The sequence below is a fragment of the Pan paniscus genome, chromosome 22, assembly GCF_029289425.2.
Source record: "Pan paniscus chromosome 22, NHGRI_mPanPan1-v2.0_pri, whole genome shotgun sequence".
Classification (NCBI taxonomy): domain Eukaryota; kingdom Metazoa; phylum Chordata; class Mammalia; order Primates; family Hominidae; genus Pan; species Pan paniscus.
In genome coordinates, this window is record NC_073271.2 from 36,405,450 (window position 1) to 36,424,885 (window position 19,436).

The following is a 19,436-nucleotide window of genomic DNA, read 5'->3' on the forward strand; positions in this document are numbered from 1 at the left end:
TTATTAAATAGGGAATCCTTTCCCCATTGCTGGTTTTTCTCAGGTTTGTCAAAGATCAGATAGTTGTAGATATGCGGCGTTATTTCTGAGGGCTCTGTTCTGTTCCATTGGTCTATATCTCTGTTTTGGTACCAGTGCCATGCTGTTTTGGTTACTGTAGCCTTGTAGTATAGTTTGAAGTCAGGTAGCGTGATGCCTCCAGCTTTGTTCTTTTGGCTTAGGATTGACTTGGCAATGCAGGCTCTTTTTTGGTGCCATATGAACTTTAAAGTAGTTTTTTCCAATTCTATGAAGAAAGTCATTGGTAGCTTGATGGGGATGGCATTGAATCTATAAATTACCTTGGGCAGTATGGCCATTTTCACGATATTGATTCTTCCTACCCATGAGCATGGAATGTTCTTCCATTTGTTTGTATCCTCTTTTATTTCATTGAGCAGTGGTTTGTAGTTCTCCTTGAAGAGGTCCTTCACATCCCTTGTAAGTTGGATTCCTAGGTATTTTATTCTCTTTGAAGCAATTGTGAATGGGAGTTCATTCATAATTTGGCTGTTTGTCTGTTACTGGTATATAAGAATGCTTGTGATTTTTGTACATTGATTTTGTATCCTGAGACTTTGCTGAAGTTGCTTATCAGCTTAAGAAGATTTTGGGCTGAGACAATGGGGTTTTCTAGATATACAATCATGTCATCTGCGAACAGGGACAATTGGACTTCCTTTTTTCCTAATTGAATACCCTTTATTTCCTTCTCCTGCCTGAATGCCCTGGCCAGAACTTCCAACACTACGTTGAATAGGAGTGGTGAGAGAGGGCATCCCTGTCTTGTGCCAGTTTTCAAAGGGAATGCTTCCAGTTTTTGCCCATTCAGTATGATATTGGCTGTGGGTTTGTCATGGATAGCTCTTATTATTTTGAGATACGTCCCATCAATACCTAATTTATTGAGAGTTTTTAGCATGAAGGGTTGTTGAATTTTGTCAAAGGCCTTTTCTGCATCTATTGAGATAATCATGTGGTTTTTGTCTTTGGTTCTGTTATATGCTAGATTACATTTATTAATTTGTGTATATTGAACCAGCCTTGCATCCCAGGGATGAAGCCCATTTGATCATGGTGGATAAGCTTTTTGATGTGCTGCTGGATTCAGTTTGCCAGTATTTTATTGAGGATTTTTGCATCAATGTTCATCAAGGATATTGGTCTAAAATTATCTTTTTTGGTTGTGTCTCTGCCCAGCTTTGGTATCAGGATGACGCTGGCCTCATAAAATGAGTTAGGGAGGATTCCCTCTTTTTCTATTGATTGGAATAGTTTCAGAAGGAATGGTACCAGTTCCTCCTTGTACCTCTGGTAGAATTCGGCTGTGAATCCATCTGGTCCTGGACTCTTTTTGGGATCTAATTAAACTAAAGAGCTTCTGCACAGGAAAAGAAACTACCATCAGAGTGAACAGGCAACCTACAAAATGGGAGAAAATTTTCACAACCTACTCATCTGACAAAGGGCTAATATCCAGAATCTACAATGAACTCAAACAAATTTACAAGAAAAAAACAAACAACCCCATCAAAAAGTAGGCGAAGGACATGAACAGACACTTCTCAAAAGAAGACATTTATGCAGCCAAAAAACACATGAAAAAATGCTCACCGTCACTGGCCATCAGAGAAATGCAAATCAAAACCACAATGAGATACCATCTCACACCAGTTAGAATGGCAATCGTTAAAAAGTCAGGAAACAACAGGTGCTGGAGAGGATGTGGAGAAATAGGAACACTTTTACACGGTTGGTGGGACTGTAAACTAGTTAAACCATTGTGGAAGTCAGTGTGGCGATTCCTCAGGGATCTAGAACTAGAAATACCATTTGACCCAGCCATCCCATTACTGGGTATATACCCAAAGGACTATAAATCATGCTGCTATAAAGACACATGCACACGTATGTTTATTGAGGCACTATTCACAATAGCAAAGACTTGGAACCAACCCAAATGTCCAACAGTGATAGACTGGATTAAGAAAATGTGGCACATATACACCATGGAATACTATGCAGCCATAAAAAATGATGAGTTCATGTCCTTTGTAGGGACATGGATGAAATTGGAAATCATCATTCTCAGTAAACTATCGCAAGAACAAAAAACCAAACACTGCATATTCTCACTCATGGGTGGGAATTGAACAATGAGAACACATGGACACAGGAAGGGGAACACCACACTCTGGGGACTGTTGTGGGATGAGGGGAGCGGGGAGGGATAGCATTGGGAGATATACCTAGTGCTAGATGACGAGTTAGTGGGTGCAGCGCACCAGCATGGCACATGTATACATATGTAACTAACCTGCACATTGTGCACATATACCCTAAAACTTAAAGTATAATAATAATAAAATAAAAAATAAAATAAAAAAACACAACAACAACAACAAAAAAGAAAAGTGTGATAAAATCAGGTGTGCCTGTGTTTATTGAATGCAGTAGACTGTGGATATGCTATGCTGTTGGGGGGTCTGGATTTTGTTGTCTTCCTTTTTAGTGTCAAATGTTGTTTATGCACACAATTAACTTACTAGTGGAGGTTTTATCTTGCCAAGAATCTTCTTAGGCTCTTTTAGGGCTGGTCTAGAGTAACCCTTATGCTGGGGATAGATTAGTCCTACTCCTAGGGTGTGGCATTCCTGAGATTTCGGCTGAATTCCCCTATTCTGGCTAGTTAGAACTCCAGCATTCCCAAGCAATGTGCAACTTCTGCTAGCACCCTGTGCATGTGAAGAACAGTATTCAGCTGAAACTGCAAAGGAGCCCTGTACAGATTTCTAGAGACCTTTCTTTGAATAGCTCCCTAATCTCCAGTAGCTTGTCCTTCAATACCCAGTAATCATCTTAGTATCTTTCAATTTCTCTCTCTGTTTTCTCCACCTGCCAAGATCACTGTGATCTATTTGGGCTCTGCACTCTCTGTCATGTGCAGAAAGTACCCCAAGCAGCTATCTGGGGTGAATTTGGAACTCACTTCATGCACTTTGTTTTGTTCCTGAAAGCAGTTCTTATATATATTAGACCAATTTTATAGTTGGTTTGTAGTAGGAGGATAAATGTGTTACCTGTTACTCTGTGATGGTCCTATTAGATAATTTTTGTTTTTCCACTTCTTTGACCCAAAACATCCCCCCTCCCTATAATTTTCAATCATTTCTGTTGGTGCTACCTACTGGAGCTTCACACCATGGTTGTTATTATACTACTTTGAACGTACTACTGCACTGGTACAAAGAATTCTGGTTGCATTCACTAACTCAAGGACTTTGATCCTGTAATAATCTCCTCTTTATCTTGCCACATATTTTTTTCCTCTCTACTGGCTTATTCTCATAAGCATAAAGCAGGCTGTAAAGTATCCAGTCTTAAAAATAACTCCTGCCCTTGCCCCATGTCCATTTCCAACTTTGTCTCCATTTTACTGCCTCCTGTGATAGCAAAATTCCTAAAAATATAAAAATAGTTGTGTTTTCTGAGTTCCTGCACATTGACCTTCTTTCTTTTCTGAAGCTCCTCTAATCAAGCCCTCACTGCAATGACACCAGGTCATAAACAATATCCATCAAGGTCATAAACAATATCCATCTTCCTAAACCAGTGACCAACTCTTGGTTTTCCTCTTTGTCTACTTTCAGCAGGATTCAATACTGTTTAATATTCTCTTTCTCGATTTATTTCTGATTTTGCTTCTAGAGTGCCACAGTCCACTGGATTTTCTCCTCCTTTACAGGCTGCTCCTTTTCCCTCTTCATCTCTTCTGCTGATTCCTCCTTCTCTTACTCTGGGGCCTTAAATGTTGCAGTGCCCTAGTGACTGCTGGGACAGGTGCTTCTCCCATATCATTGACCATTATTCCCCTTGTCAATACTGTTCTTCCTCATTTCTTCTCTGCTTCTGCTAAAGACACTTTCATTCACCTTGTTATTAGGCAAAGCATGATTCCACTAAAGGTTCTTCTTTATCTCATTTGCAACATTCACTCCATAAGCATGTTTTATTTGCTTCACCACCAAAATAGATTGTGAATTCCACTGCTTCTCATGACCTTAACATTAACACCTTCATCCAAGGCATTTTTATCTTGCCTGAATGTCTGAAATAGCCTGTTAACTACTCTTCTTGCTTTCTAGCCCAGTCCATTCTTCAGACAGCTACTAGTGTGACAACTAAAAAGATCAATCAGGCCATAGTGCCGTGGTGGTTAAAGTCAACAGTGCCAACTCTTTAATCTAGAAAAAAATCCACACCTCAAAATGGCTGCACGTTCTAATTACTCAGGGGGCTGGAACTGAGACTTGGCTACATATTAGAATAAACTTGTGGATTTTACAAATTATTGATGCCTGGGTCCCACCTCCAAAGATGGTTATTTAATTGATGGGAGCTTCATCCTGGTCATCGGGACCTTTTTAGACCTCCCTATGCAATCTGAATGTACAACAAAGTTTGAGAACCACTAACTAGTGATTTTTGGGAAAAAAGAACAATTCCCCAGAGATCTGGAAGATGGATTTACCCCTAAAGATTATGATTTAATTGGTGTAGATTGGGACCAAAAAATGCACATCAGTGTTTTCTTAAGCCTCCCAGGAGATTCTACAGAACTGTCTGGATTGAGAACCACAGTCCCACATCACCTTGTCCCTGCCTGTTTCTCCAGTCACACTGACCTGTTTGTGAAGCACATTTTCTTCCTCTAGGCTGCATTATCTCACTGGTGATTTAATATTAATTTAACTAAAGCTTACTTAACATATTTGAAGAACAATCACATGGAGACATCAGCCATATCATGATCAGCTACATTATCCCAAATAGCTAGGCTCATTTTCAGCTCATCTGATTTTGCCTTGGTTAAAAACTTCTGGTTGCCTTTTCTGCAAGGGCAAGTTGTACAAAAAGCATCCCCGTACATTTTTATCTGACGTTTCAGATTCCTGGCCTGGATCCTTCAGAGCAGATTATATAGAAAGCAGGCTGATGTACTATTTTGCCCTTCACAAACCCAAGAGTTAACTCTGCTTATAAGAAAACGCTTGGGAAACAGATACTAGGTTGGCCCCCTTTTTTATTTATCTTTCAAAATTTGGGAAAAAATCAAGTATCCCAATTCTTCCACTCCAAAGTGCAAGGTGGAAATGAGAAAAATGTCATGAGGATGCTAAGTTTGTGTCTAACTGAATATATATTTTCTAAATTATTCACCTGAGAAATTTTTTTTTTTCAGAAATACAAAGTTAGTTTCTTCCTATGACTTCTAAGTCTGTGTCACTTCCTTTTGCTGGCAGGTAGATAAAAAGTGCATTTCTTCCCAGTTGGCAAGGAAGAAGAGGTATCAAGGGGACAAGGAGTAAGGAACGAAGAAGGACATGAGAATCTCCTGCTCAAGAAAGAGCTATCTCCACTCTCTGGGAAATTACAGAAATCCTCCCCCTCCTAACAACCACTCTGGGACCACAATCTGGGGAATTTTAAAATGCAAATAATCATTGTTAATATAAATCTTTAACTTCAGACAGTTACTTCTGCAATGTGGATGAATATTGTAATGGTAGATTAATGTATAGTACTCTTGGAGAATCATAAACATCACAGAATATCTGTGTTTGATATACATTAGAGAACACTAGCAGCTTATTTCATAGATGAAGAGTGTGAGCCTTAATGGGAATTTGGTGACTTGAATAGAAGTTCAAAATAAGACTGAAGCTTACAGTTTAGATGTAATGAGATTACTGCCAATATTTTCTGCAAGTTAGCCTACCCTATTTTAACTTTTTTGAATAAGTACTACCACACTCTGCTTAATTTTAAAACATTGCAATGGCGTCCCAAAATAATGATAGATTTAATGCTAAATAGAATAGATGGGCAAAGAAAACCACATTTCTAAAACTAAAACAAACATTATGAAAAGCGATTTCATGGCTCTTTAGAAAAACTTTGATATATAGCTTTGAGACATATTTTTTAAAAAACCATTTATTGAAATAAGAAATACTAAAAATATTATATGAATACAATAAAGCAAAAGCTCATGGACGTTAGTCCTCAAAACTCATTGGCTTAGCATACGGAAGCCTTATTTCATGAATTAAATCCTATGGCTCCCACCTTCTTAGCTATTAATTATTTAAAACATATTTTAGGTAAATAAAACCTTATCTTGGAGTTTAGGGGAATTCATGGTTGGGTTTAGAGTCATTTTTTTTTTTTTTTTTTTTTTTTAGTGAGATAAAACTGAATTTCTAAGTTCTAGTTATTTTCACAATATTTCAAGCCCCATCATCTTAAACCATGGTTAAATCAACTCTACAGATGCCACATGGCTCATGATCCTTTGCTCACCTCTGACAATCAACTGGCTTTGGTGCTCCACAGCGGCGGCCTCATTCCGGGCTATGCAGGTGTAATTCCCATTGTGCATGAGGGAGAGATTGGAAATCCTCAAGGAGCTCGTGAAGTCAATATTGTCAATGGTCACCCCAAGGCTCCCAGGGATTGGCCGGCCGTCCTTCTGCCAGGTGATCGTGATGGGTAAGTCCCCTGAGACCACAACACAGGGGATGAAGACCCGCTGCCCAATGGAGAATCTTGGAAACTCAAAGGGTTGTATGAAAGGCGGAACTGCAAGAAAAAAGAAAGCTAATAACAAACTGTGCTTATTCTACATTTGCTTTTCCTTTAACCCTGTATACGGCACTGAAAGGGTAGTACAGACGATCATAGACATAGCATAGAAATACAGGAACTGTAGCAAATTTGAAATTCTGCTTCTGTTACTTGAATGTTCTCATCATTTTAAATAAAAAGCATGGTTCAATTTGTACTGCAGCAAGTTACTTAATTTTGTTCAAGAAACCTTTTTTAATTTAAAAATTATTTTTGAATGAAAACATTTCAGATTATATCTGTAGTGTAAATAGTGTGAAAGAGGGATTTAGGTTTGGTTTTCCTTCAAAGCCTTTTAAAATGATGTATACAAGAGGAGGTTTCTTTCCTACTCTGCGACTATGACACTACAATTAGTGTTCCCCTTCTAATTGTTTCCTGCCATGTAAATAGGCATATTCTAAACCCACTGAAGAAGCAGAGATTCCAATTTTGGCTGGATGTTGTGGCTCACACCTGTAATCCCAGCACTTTGGGAGGCCAAGGCAGGAGGAACACTTGAGGCCAGGAGTTCAAGACTAGCCTGGGCAACATAACGGGACCCCCATATCTACAACATTTTTTTAAAAAAATTAGCCCGGTGCGATGGTGTGCATCTCTGGTCCCAGCTACTGAGGAGGCCAAGGCGGGAGGATACCTTGAGCCCAGGAGTTCGAGGCTGCAGTAAGCTACGAGGGCACCAGTGCACTCCAGCCTGGGTGACTCCAGCCTGTCTCTAAAAAACTAAAAAAAACAAAAGTAAAATAAATATTCCAATTTTATTGTTAAAGCTCTCTGTTATGTCCAACTAATAACAACCATTAATTAAAAATTATTATTTCATATTAGAATAACTACACCTTTACTTTGCATCTCTTAGTTTTGCACACTTTATGTGTGTAACTTTTAATTGTGAACTGGTCTGTGGCAGGTTATTTGACTTGCTGATGTATTGCTAAGGAGGTCGGGTTACAGCCTTCAGCCTGGCCTGCCATGGACACTGCAAGCAAACTCAGCCTGGAAAGCTCTTTCCTGATCCAGTTTTGCTGAGTGATGCCTGTTTTGTCCACCTTGCCTTAGGAACTCTCTTCCTCAGTGCCCTCCTAGATGATGTCATAGGGTATTAGCATTCTGAAATAGTTAAAATGGAGTCAGATGAACCACATTTGAACTCTACCTGTTACTTGTTAGTTATGAGCAAAGTAATATGCTATTTCATCTGCCTTACGGATTAGTTATTTATTGCTTTACTTTGCAGATGGGAAAAGTGATACTCAAAGATGTTACCTTGCCCTTTTGGTCTTAGAACTAGTTAACTATTCTCGGAGGGCTTAAATCATGTCAATGTAACTAATATCGGAGCCTGTAATGTAAGCCTTTTTTGTGTTTTTGCATACATTCTTGGAAAGAAAAAGGTTTATTTGTATGCAGGGGCTTGGAAATGACTAAGAGTACAAACTAAGATGATTAATCATGTGATAATCTAATATAAACCAATTATTAAACTACGAGTTTTTCCTAATGAAGTTATTAAAGGTTTCTAGTTTATTCAACAATTGTAAGTCCATTTCAACTATCAGCTTAAGGAAGAGGTAAGGGATCCGGCTGAGAAATTTGAATAGAAAACCATTCATTCATTTATTTGTTCGTTCAATCAAGTCATGTTTATTGAGCACCTGGGATGTGTGTGGCAGCAGTGAACGTGCTGGGCACACAGCAATGAGCATAACCCATCAGCCTCTGCCAGTGGAACTTCCATATATAGCCATAGGCCGCAGACAGCAAGGAAGTGCAGCCATGGCGCTTCTCTTATTTCATATTATCACTATGACTGCTGTCTGCTTTCAAAAGCAGTTGGGAGCTAGAACTCAAAATTGCAAGTACAGCCAGAGGTCGAAGAACTAGGTGGCTCAAGTTAGGTTTTACCAGGGAAATTAATTTTTTTAAATGGTCAAAGGTACCGACAAGCATACTCAATGTCAATCCTGCTGTGGATTCTCCATGTAAAGTTAGATCTTTGGGATTGAAAAGGGCTGATCTGATGCTAAGAGAAAAAGGTCTCAGGATGAGATTCTATCCAGTGCTGGTGGAGAGAATCGGGTCAGACTGAGGTATGAACGTTCTCAGTTGGAATGTGCTGGAGAAAATGTCATGTTGTACCAAAGGTGCTTGTATTTCTTTAAATCTTGCCCCCAAGTGGCATAAATGCTCACTATATATGTAAATATTATTAATACTAAATTGCTATGCTTTATTAAAGAAAATAATTACATTTCCTCCCCTTTGATTTCTTGGACACAAAAACCTGTTTGTCAGCGTACTCAGACAAAACTTGGCTTGGTGCTTACTGTCTGAATTACAGACAATTTTTCTAAGATAAGAACTTTGGAGCCAGGCTACTTTGGTTTAAGTTCAGCTATGCTACTTACTACAGTTACTTAACCCCTCTCAGGGTCTCAGTTTCCTTATTTATAAAATAGAGTGCTGCCTTGAGCTCTGAATGAGTTAACACAGTAATTCTCAAACTTAGTTGTGTATCTGAATCAGTTTCTTAGCATTTGTTCTATTTCACAAGCCTTTAAGATGAGGAAAAAACAGGTAAGTTGAAACGTTACTGGGCTAATTTTCTCTATCAGTTACAACAGGGAGAAGGAATACGTAAGGATTTACTTTCTCCAAATCAAGAAAGAAAGGTAAGACATAGCATATTTTTTAATCTAGCTATTTAATAAGAAGGCCGGGCATGGTGGCTCACGCCTGTAATCCCAGCACTTTGGGAGGCCCAGGTGGGCAAATCACCAGAGGTCAGGAGTTCGTGAGCAGCCTGGCCAACATGGCAAAACCTCGTTTCTACTAAAAATAAAAAAAAAATTAGCCAGGCATGGTGGCGCGCACCTATAGTCCCAGCTACTAGGGAGGCTGAGGCAGGAGAATTGTTTGAACCCGGGAGGCGGAGGTTGCAGTGAGCCAAGGTCATGTCACTGCACTCCAGCATGGGAGACAGAGCGAAACTCCGTCTCAAAAAAAAAAAAAAAGGAAAACATAGAGTGTAGGTTGTAAATAATTGTAAAGTATTAGAATGTCCCTTTAGAGAATAAGAGAGTTATAGAATAGAGGAAATATATGCACATACAAATTTTCAAGAACAGAAGTAAGAGGTAGCTATAGAAGAATCAGCATTAAAACCAAAACGAAAACCAAAACCCTGTGTTTTCTATAATTCCAAAATATTTGCAATTCATCAGTGTATGGTATTTAAGGAATATTTTTATCATTACTTTAGTACAAAGCAACAGGGCTGAAAATCAAGAAGTACACTTCCAAAGCACTGAAAAACCAGTGTCAGAAAGCTAATGCACTAAATCTCATACACATCACTCCAAGGATAATCCCTTGCTTTGAACATCTTATTTTAAATCATTACAACACTGTCAGTTATCTGATATCTTGGCCTAAATCAGATTCTGGGAGTTCAGGCATATTGAAGAGGGCTTAGTAAGAAGCCACAATTGGCAAGCAAAAGGAGGAGGGTGAGAAACTAAAAGTAAATTATAAAGAACAGACACAAAAACGCAACACACACAGTAGTAGTCGGATGACATTTTGTTTGGGAGCACATTGCCCTTAGTAGTCAGCATTTTTGTAATTAATACAAAATCATAATACTTAATTAGCATTCTGAATTATAAGTCACGGTTAACATATTAAATAAAAAAGATACATTTAAAATATTTTAAAACATATCTACCAAAAAAAAGCCTTTCCAAAATGGTTAAAATAAATATCAAAGAAAAGTTTAGTCATAAGGAAAAGTGTTTTCCTAGCAGAATATCAAAATTAGGTTTGCTATGTGTTGCTTTGCTTGCCACATTATGTAAGGACACATTAGGTCAGTATGCACATTACATCATTGTTAATGTAAATTAAATCACAAGACCTATTTGTCAATCATGTCAATTCTTTCTTCACTGCTTAAGTTGCCTTGCTTGCATCAGCTGTGAGTTGCAAGTCTGCTGCATACAAATGCATAAAATTTTTAAAGCGTCTTAAGTCTTATATTTTATATTCATAAGACATAAAATCAATGGCACAAAGTAACTCCAGTGATTAGAAAACTCTTCTCATGATTTTGGGAAAGCTGAACCTCCTATTTGAGACACACCGATTACGTGATTCATGATATCACCTAAATAAGGTAAATTATCTGAATCTTGCTGACAGTAAAAGCTTGTATATCATAGGAGCAGAAATCCCGAATATGACATGCACTGCTTTTGACATACCCTTTCTACAAGAAGTATGTAAATATCTGATAAAGGTCATTTATTACCAGGCTTGTGTATTTCACTCCACATAATGGCGGGGGTCCTTTTTCTAGGCAGCTCAGAGCCACTGAATACTGCCAAATGTCAATTTTGACTCTTACTGTATCTAAACTCTTAACAAGAATATTAGATCAGACTAATATATTTCTGTCTTGTCTCTTAAAAATTAATTGTATATTCTTCTTCATGGAGGGAAATGTTTTGATTTCTCCTAGAGAAGAGGAGTATAAGACTTTGATAAAATCATGGGTGGGGTGCTCATCAATTCTGGGTGATTAGCAGTGTTATCTTGATCCAGCTTATTTAGCTCTGCGATTCTATCTCCTCATGTGTAACAAGGTGATAATGAAACACAGTTCATTATCAGCTTGCATTGAAATAGACAGCAAGTAGCTCTTCTGCGCAGCCATAGGGCTATTTACTGTCCAGTTCAGTGCAAGGTGTGACTCCAAAATGATGAGGCTGTGAGCAGGTGGGAGTTTCTAGTCCGGGGTATACCTTCAAGATCTCCTCACCCATAAGTCTGGTTATTTGGTCAATTCTGCTACTTAACAACATCGTTTAGCTAAATTTTAGATTACTGACCCAGTCTGATATAGTTCTCCACAATGTACATACAACACAAGTAAACGGTTCCTCTACTCACTCTTGTTCAAAACTCTTGTATGGAATTTATCACATTGATGACTCAAGTGAGTACAGTGATTTATGGACGTGCCCATTTTCTTAAGTAGAGTGACCCAGGAGGGCAGGAGATCTATCAAGTTTATCTTTTTTATTTCCCACAACTAGTGGGATAAATAGTGTCCTGTTCTTTCTTTTTTTTTTTCTTTTCTTTCTTTTTCTTTTTTAAATGGAGTTTTCACTCTTGTTGCCTAGGCTGGAGTTCAGTGGCATGATCTCGCCTCACTGCAACCTCCACCTCCCGGGCTCAAGTGATTCTCCTGCCTCAGCCTCCCAAGTAGCTGGGATTACAGGCACACGCCACTATGCTTGGCTAATTTTTTTTTGTATTTTTAGTAGAGACGGGGTTTCACCATGTTGGCCAGGCTGGTCTCGAACTCCTGACCTCATGTGATCCACCTGCCTTGGCCTCCCAAAGTGCTGGGATTATAGGCGTGAGCCACGGAGCCTGGATGTCTTGTTCATTTTGATTGAATAATGTTTTTTAGAAAAAAACTTTCAGAGGTGATGATGAACATATGTTTACACTCTGCACTTTAGACAATCCTGAAGTCATTAAGAATGACTTAGTTTACTGAGAATGATGATTTCCAATTTCATCCATGTCCCTACAAAGGACATGAACTCATCATTTTTTATGGCTGCATAGTATTCCATGGTGTATATGTGCCACATTTTCTTAATCCAGTCTATCATTGTCGCAAGGACAAAAAACCAAACACCGCATGTTCTCACTCATAGATGGGAACTGAACAATGAGAACACATGGACACAGCAAGGGGAACATCACATTCTGGGTACTGTTGTGGGGTGGGGGGAGGGGGGAGGGATAGCATTAGGAGATATACCTAATGCTAAATGACAAGTTAATGGGTGCAGCACACCAGCATGGCACATGTATACATGTGTAACTAACGTGTACATTGTGCACATGTACCCTAAAGCTTAAAGTATAATTTAAAAAAAAAAAAAAAGAATGACTTAGAAAAGAGGATCAGGCAGACACTTCCAGGACTTAATAATGACGACATGGCAGGGACAAGAGTGAAGCTCCTCTTCATAGTCTTATTAGCCTAGGGGCCGAGGACTTCTAACTACTGTGCCAACTCTCCCCTCTGCTGGCAGGGCCAGTTGGGGAGCTTGAGTCAATATCTGGCCTTGTTTATTTAGGTACGGTCCTCGCGCCAACTCTGAATTGCTATGTGAGTTTGTTTCCCTGAGATCAGTGACTTCCAACCAGCAGCAGCCAGAGATGCACCTAGCTTACTGTGACTTAGGCTGCTGGTCCCGTGACCTGCACCTGCTTTAGCAGGAAGGGCAGGAGGCCAAGATGCAGAGACATATGATGAGGGAGTGATAAGGATACTGCTGGAGCCGGTGGGTGCTAAAAGAAACCAGAGGCTGCGTGGGTCACATCAACTTAGATTCCATTAGTTTCCCTTCTTAGCCTCTCACTCCAAGCTCCCCGCAGGGTTCAATATGAGCTGATATTAACTGACATTGACCTAGGCGAAAAAGGCAAGAGTGAGCCAGTGGGGAATTCTTTGGCCCTGCCTTCTGGGTGGGAAGGATCCAGGGAAGGACAAGGCATTGTCCTTGCAGTGTGGTGGAGATGACTTTTAGGATCTATCTTTAAGGTTTCCTTAAAGAACTGTGTCTTGGGCATATTTGTAATAGCCCAAATCATACAAAACTTTAAAAAATGTTTCAAGTATCTGTTTTTCTCTAGACATAGATTTGAAATACCACATGTGAATTTCTGTGGATGAATGAAGTAGGAGTTTTGAGTATATTTTGATAAATTTACATCTTTTGAATTATCTAAGGTGTACTCAGATGAGAAGTATACCTCCTTTAGGGGAGGAGTTATAAGTAAAAACAGCAGACCAAAGTTGTCTCTGGCCACATTCTCCATTCTAAGAAAACATGTTCCCCATGGACAGAAAAAAATAGCTGGACCCAATCATCCATGTCTTCCTTAGTTTCAGAAAGTGTCAAGGCACTGAACCTGCTGTGACTTGGAGAAAAGAAACAAGAAAGGCTAAATAATGTTCGTGTGTGCGTGCATGTGTGTGTGTGTGTGTGTATGTGTGTGTGACATTTTCTGTATCCATTCATCTACCAATGGACACTTAGGTTGTTTCCATGTCTTGGCTGTCGTGGATAGTGCTGCCATGAACGTGGGATCACAGGTACCCCCTTCACAGAGTGATTTCATTTCCTCTGGATATACACCCAGCAGTGGAATTACTGGATTATATAAATTTTTTTAGGAAACTTCCTATTGTTTCCTATCATGTCTACACTAATTTACATCCCCACCAACACTGTACGGGGTTCCATTTTCTCCACACAGCCTTGCCAACACTTGTTATCTTTTGACTTTTTGACCACAGCCATACTAACAACTAAATCATGCAGGCCAAATTTCACAATTCTCACTCAGAGTGGGCACCAAGAGATTAAAGGTGGTAAAAAAACCCCATGGAATACTTTGCAGCCATAGAAAGGAATGAGATCATGTCCTTTGCAGGGACATGGATGGAGCTGGAAGCCATTATCTTCCGCAAACTAATGCAGGAACAGGAAACCAAACACTGCATGTTCTCACTTATAAGCGGGAGTTGAACAATGAGAACTCATGGACACAGGGAGAGGAAGAAAGCATGTGAAAGCATGGGTAAGGGGAGGGAAAGCATCAGGAAAAATAGCTAATGCATGCTGGGCTTAATACCTAGGTGATGGGTTGACAGGTGCAGCATACCACCATGGCACACATTTACCTATGTGACAAACTTGTACATCCTGCACATGTACCTTGGAACTTAAAATTAAATGAAATAAAATAGAAGAACATTATGTCCGCTATAGTTACTGATGTGATAAAAATCTTTCCTCATATTATATTGTAATTTTAAACAGTGGATTGAATTATTTTATTTCCTGGTATTATTTCATAATGCATATTGTTTTTCCTATATAGAATTATTCTTTATTTTACACAATAAAGATTCTAATATGGCCATTGCAGTGTTAGCTTTGTTCCATGATTAGAATTGTATCACACAATTTTTTTCATAGTAAATATGATTTGAAATTATTTCTAAGTTAATTAAATGGGCCAGTAATATATTCTTTAAAATAATAAATTTTGTCACTGTGTTAGTCCATTTTCATGCTGCGGATAAAGACATACCCAAGACTGGGCTATTTACAAAAGAAAGAGTTTAATTGCACTTACAGGTCCACGTGGCTGGGGGAGCCTCACAATCATGGTAGAAAGCAAGGAGAAGCAAGTCCCACCTTACATGGATGGCAGCAGGCAAAGAGAATGAGGAAGACGCAAAAGCGGAAATCCCTGATAAAACCATCAGAACTCATAAGACTTATTTACTACCACGAGAACAGTATGGGGAAACTGCCCCCATGATTCAATTATCTCCCACCAGGTCCCTCCCACAACACGTGGGAATTATGGGAGTAAAATTCAAGATGAGATTTGGGTGGGGACACAGCCAAACCCTATCAGTCACCATCTCTGTTCACTTATGCGTATTTACTTTAAATGTCTAAAAGATAGATAAGTACCCTACAAGAGTTTATGAGAGTTCATAGATCCCACGGCAAAAGTTAATGAGGGTGGATATCACATTCATTTGAAGAATCATACTACACATTACAAAATTGAATTATGAGATTGAAAACCATAAATAAATAGTTCAACAATTCAGATGGAAAGGAATGTCTCTTACTAATCATACGCTAATGGAACCATTGTTCCTCAGTGTTCTGACCTGGCCTTGTTCTTCCTTCTCTCTCCCTGGTGGTCTCAGCACCTCCTTTGCCCCAGCTGTCAGCTCAATGCCGTTGACTCCTAATCTGAATTTTCAAACAAAAACTCCTTCTCAAGATTCATGCCTGCTTGTTCAGTAGTATGTCAATATCTTCATCTTGATGTCTCAGAAGCATCTCAAATCCCAAACCAAACATAGCAAGTTTCCCCTTAATCTAAGCTTCTTCAATTCTCTGTTCTTAGTAGTGATAGCAAAATATTTTGGTTGCAAGAAGCTTCGAATAATAAAAGCGTTCCTAGTTGTGCATTTCTTTTTGTGTCCAGCTGCTGAGAGTGTGCTATGTATTGTCTACTCCAATTCTCAACATGTCTTTTGTGTGGTTTCTCTTTTTCCAAACACAGTACTATCACCTTTTTAATTACAACTCTTTCAATTGTGTCCTAACTGGTCATTCTTTTTTTTTTTTTTTTTAATCTTTCTGCACTGTGATATATCTTACCCACCTCAACCAGATTAATGTTTCTAAAACTTTGCTGCGAGCATTTCCCTCTGCTCCAACACCTTTAGGATTCAGCAGGATGTGCTAACTCTCCAAGGCCTGGTCCTCTCTGTGCAGATGCAGACCTTCGCTTACTGGGAGTATCCTTTGTGTCAGCCATAGGGGCTCTTACATGTGAGCAACTGCACCTGACCCACCTCTGTCCCCACACCCTGTCCGAGCCCCATTCTCACTCTGATCATCTTATAATGGCAAAACTACGCTCAATTGTTTCTGCTTTTGGAAACCATTTCAGGCTCTAGACCCTTTTGAGATTCAACTCAGCTTTTCTTGGACATTCTTTTTTGGCTCCTCAAGACTTCTCAGCCTACCCTATGCCCAGAACTAGATAAATGTCCACTTCCTCTGCTCCTAAAACACATACTGCATATTTCTCTGATGGCATTGTGTTGACGTCTGCGTTTCTCTTCTTTGTCTCCCTGCTGTTCTCCTGCGCCGGGTGTCATGGCTGCTGTTTTGGACCTTCTGCTGCCCCTCGCCCAGGACATTTGCTGCTTCCTGTCGTGTGTTGCCATCATTTGTCTGTGGGTTCTCCCACAGACCCCAACACCTTGCTGGCAGTGACCATCCTATTATTACTTGATCTCATTAACAGCAGACGCACAAGTATTATCTGAATACATTTTTAAAAAACATCTTAGGACTCACAAAACTAAAGAGATTTTTTGAGTTGAAACTTGTTCTGATGACAAAGGTCCAATTGAGCTACGAACTACAGCACAATACACTATGGTAGAATGTAACATTTCTCATTTCTAATTTGAAATATTGGACTCATGTCATTATAGAAAGCGGGAGTAATTTTTTTTTTTTTGAGACAGATTCTTGTTTCCCATCTTGTTGCTCAGGCTGGAGTGCAGTGGCATGATCTCGGTTCATGGCAACCTCCGCCTCCCGGGTTCAAGCAATTCTCCTGCCTCATAAGACTCCCGAGTAGCTGGTACTACAGGTGCCCGCCACTACACCTGGCTAATTTTTGTATTTTTGGTAGAGACAGGGTTTCACCATGTTAGCCAGGCTGGTCTCAAACTCCTGACCTCAGTTAATTTACCCGCCTTGGCCTCCCAAAGTGCTGGGATTACAGGCGTGAGCCACCACGCCCGGCCAGTGGGCGCAATTGAATGAAAAAATGTGTTTAGGAAAAGGTGTTTAAGACCCACATGTATAGCCATTTGACATCTACGTAAGTGGGAGGAGTTGCACTGACCAGATTCCTTTCAAGAAAGGACATGTTACCACCAATTGAGGGGGTGATGTCATCTGGAAGTTATTGGCCACCTCGGAGATTGTCTCAGCTGCAGAGGCCCACTTCACCCAAGGACAGGCTCTTTTTTGGAGTGTCCTCAATCTAGTGACTGATTGAGGAGCAATTCTGCCCAAACTCAGGACAACCCTGAAGGACTGTTCTTGCTCCAGAGCTCACTGTCATTGGCCTGCATCCCAGCTCACTCTTTCTTCGCCCAGTCCTTCTTCCTGTCCTTCCCTCCTCGGTTGTTGATCATAAGGCACTCCTTGATAAACACCCTGCACACTAGCATCCATCTCAGAGTCAGCTTCCTGAAAAACCCAACCACAACGGTTTGTTTCATCTACAGCAAAAATGCATGCACCATTAATAACAAAACCAGGTCTGTGTGTGACACACTCTCCATATACTTCAACCATCCATTCACATTACTTTAACTCATCTGGGACTGGGACTAGAAGAGAATTAGTGCTGAGTTCTCTTTCAAATATACCCCTCTATACATGATGAACAGTACCTTGTTATTTTCCCTCAGAACAAGGAAAAGATAGAAGAAGAATAAAAAAAGAAGCAAGGGAAAACGTTTAAAAGGTGAATTTTAAAATTGTTGCTCACTAACTTAAAAAAAAATGCTGTGTTTGTTTTTGTTGTTTTTGCTTATTCAGCTGGCCCAAGTTTAGCTAGTGTTCTGAGCAAAAATTCAGTTTTTATCTCTAATAATTGGAATATATCAGGAATAAGAGTAGCTAACTTTTCTACAATGATTTTAAACAAAGTAGTTCTTCTATAGGATGCTTATTTTAGACTGCTAGACTGTGAAAAGAGGTAAAGAGTCATAAATATAACAATGAAGTAAGGGGGCTGGGTGCAGTGGCTCACGCCTGTAATCCCAGCACTTTGGGAGGCTGAGGTGGGCGGATCATCTGAGGTCAGGAGTTTGAGTCCAGCCTGGCCAACACAGTGAAACCCCATCTCTGCTAAAAATACAAAAATTAGCTGGGCATGGTGGCTCACCCCTGTAATCCCAGTTACTTGGGAGGCTGAGGTAGGAGAATTGCTTGAACCCAGGAAGCAGAGATTGCAGTGAGCCGATATTGTGCCATTACACTCCAGCCTGGGCAACAAGAGTGAAACTCTTTCTCAAAAAAAAAAAAAAAAAAAGAAAGAAAAGAAAAAAGAAAAAGAGAGAGAGAGAGAAAAGGAAATAAAAGGAAGGCAAATAACTTTTTTCCCAAAAATTGTTTAAAATTATCAAGTAAGTCCATGGGAGGAAAAAAAATAATTAAAATGTTTTAGGAACAAGAAAAAGACATCCCAAGGCATAAAGTAGAATTATAATAAAGAGAAACACGAAAGATGCAAGTTGGATACAATAAAGGGAAAAAATAAACTACTTGAAATTTGGGGGCGTAAAAGAGTAAAACAAGCTCTGAGAAGCATGGCAGTGTCTCCTTCCAATGCACTTCCAAGAAAAATGGATGCCCTGCAATATTGTCAACCAGATGCCTAAAGGGGAATGTGGTGGAAAGAACTGGATAATTTCTTGGGGCCATTTGAGTCTTCAATCATATGAAACATCTCTTGAAAGTTATTTTTATGGAGTGTATTGTAAAGCCATAATCATATTATGTTGAAATAGTTTCTTTAAAAGATTAAAATGACCAAGAACTTAAAAACTCATGACAATTTCTATATGTAAACAATTAGAGTCACCATGGTCTGAGCAGGATGACAGGTTATGTTTCCCCTGGTTGAGAGCAATAATACTTTCATACAGAAGACTGTAATAAAACTGAGTTACTTTTCTGCATTTTTAATATGAAAAGAAAAGCCATTTGAATCATCAAGGCATCAAGAAAATGAAACATATCTCATGTTTTACTTATTTAGTTAGAGAAAAGTGTCATCTAGATGAGGTACAATTATTTTATTTTTGTTTATATGGACTTCTGATGGAAGCAAAGCCATGTGACCCCAACCAGAGGTGACGACAACCAGGCTTAATAACAGAAGTAAACAAGATTCATAAAATCACTGGTATTCATTTTAAAACTTGGCTTATTTTTCCAATTAGTTTCTTTACGAGGATTGTTAGTAATAGATTATTTGCTTGAGAAGTATTT

At 39.3% G+C, this 19,436-nt stretch overlaps 1 protein-coding gene across 3 annotated transcripts in view; it reads right to left on the bottom strand.

The window, feature by feature from the left end:
• DSCAM (DS cell adhesion molecule) overlaps positions 1 to 19,436 on the bottom strand; it is an 827,811-nt gene that overhangs the window by 294,375 nt on the left and 514,000 nt on the right. For all 3 annotated transcript variants that reach the window (XM_034948080.3, XM_063601284.1, XM_063601283.1), the window contains exon 9: positions 6,403 to 6,681. In XM_034948080.3, coding sequence (XP_034803971.3) covers positions 6,403 to 6,681 — 279 coding nt within the window. The remainder of the gene's footprint in view (positions 1 to 6,402; positions 6,682 to 19,436) is intronic.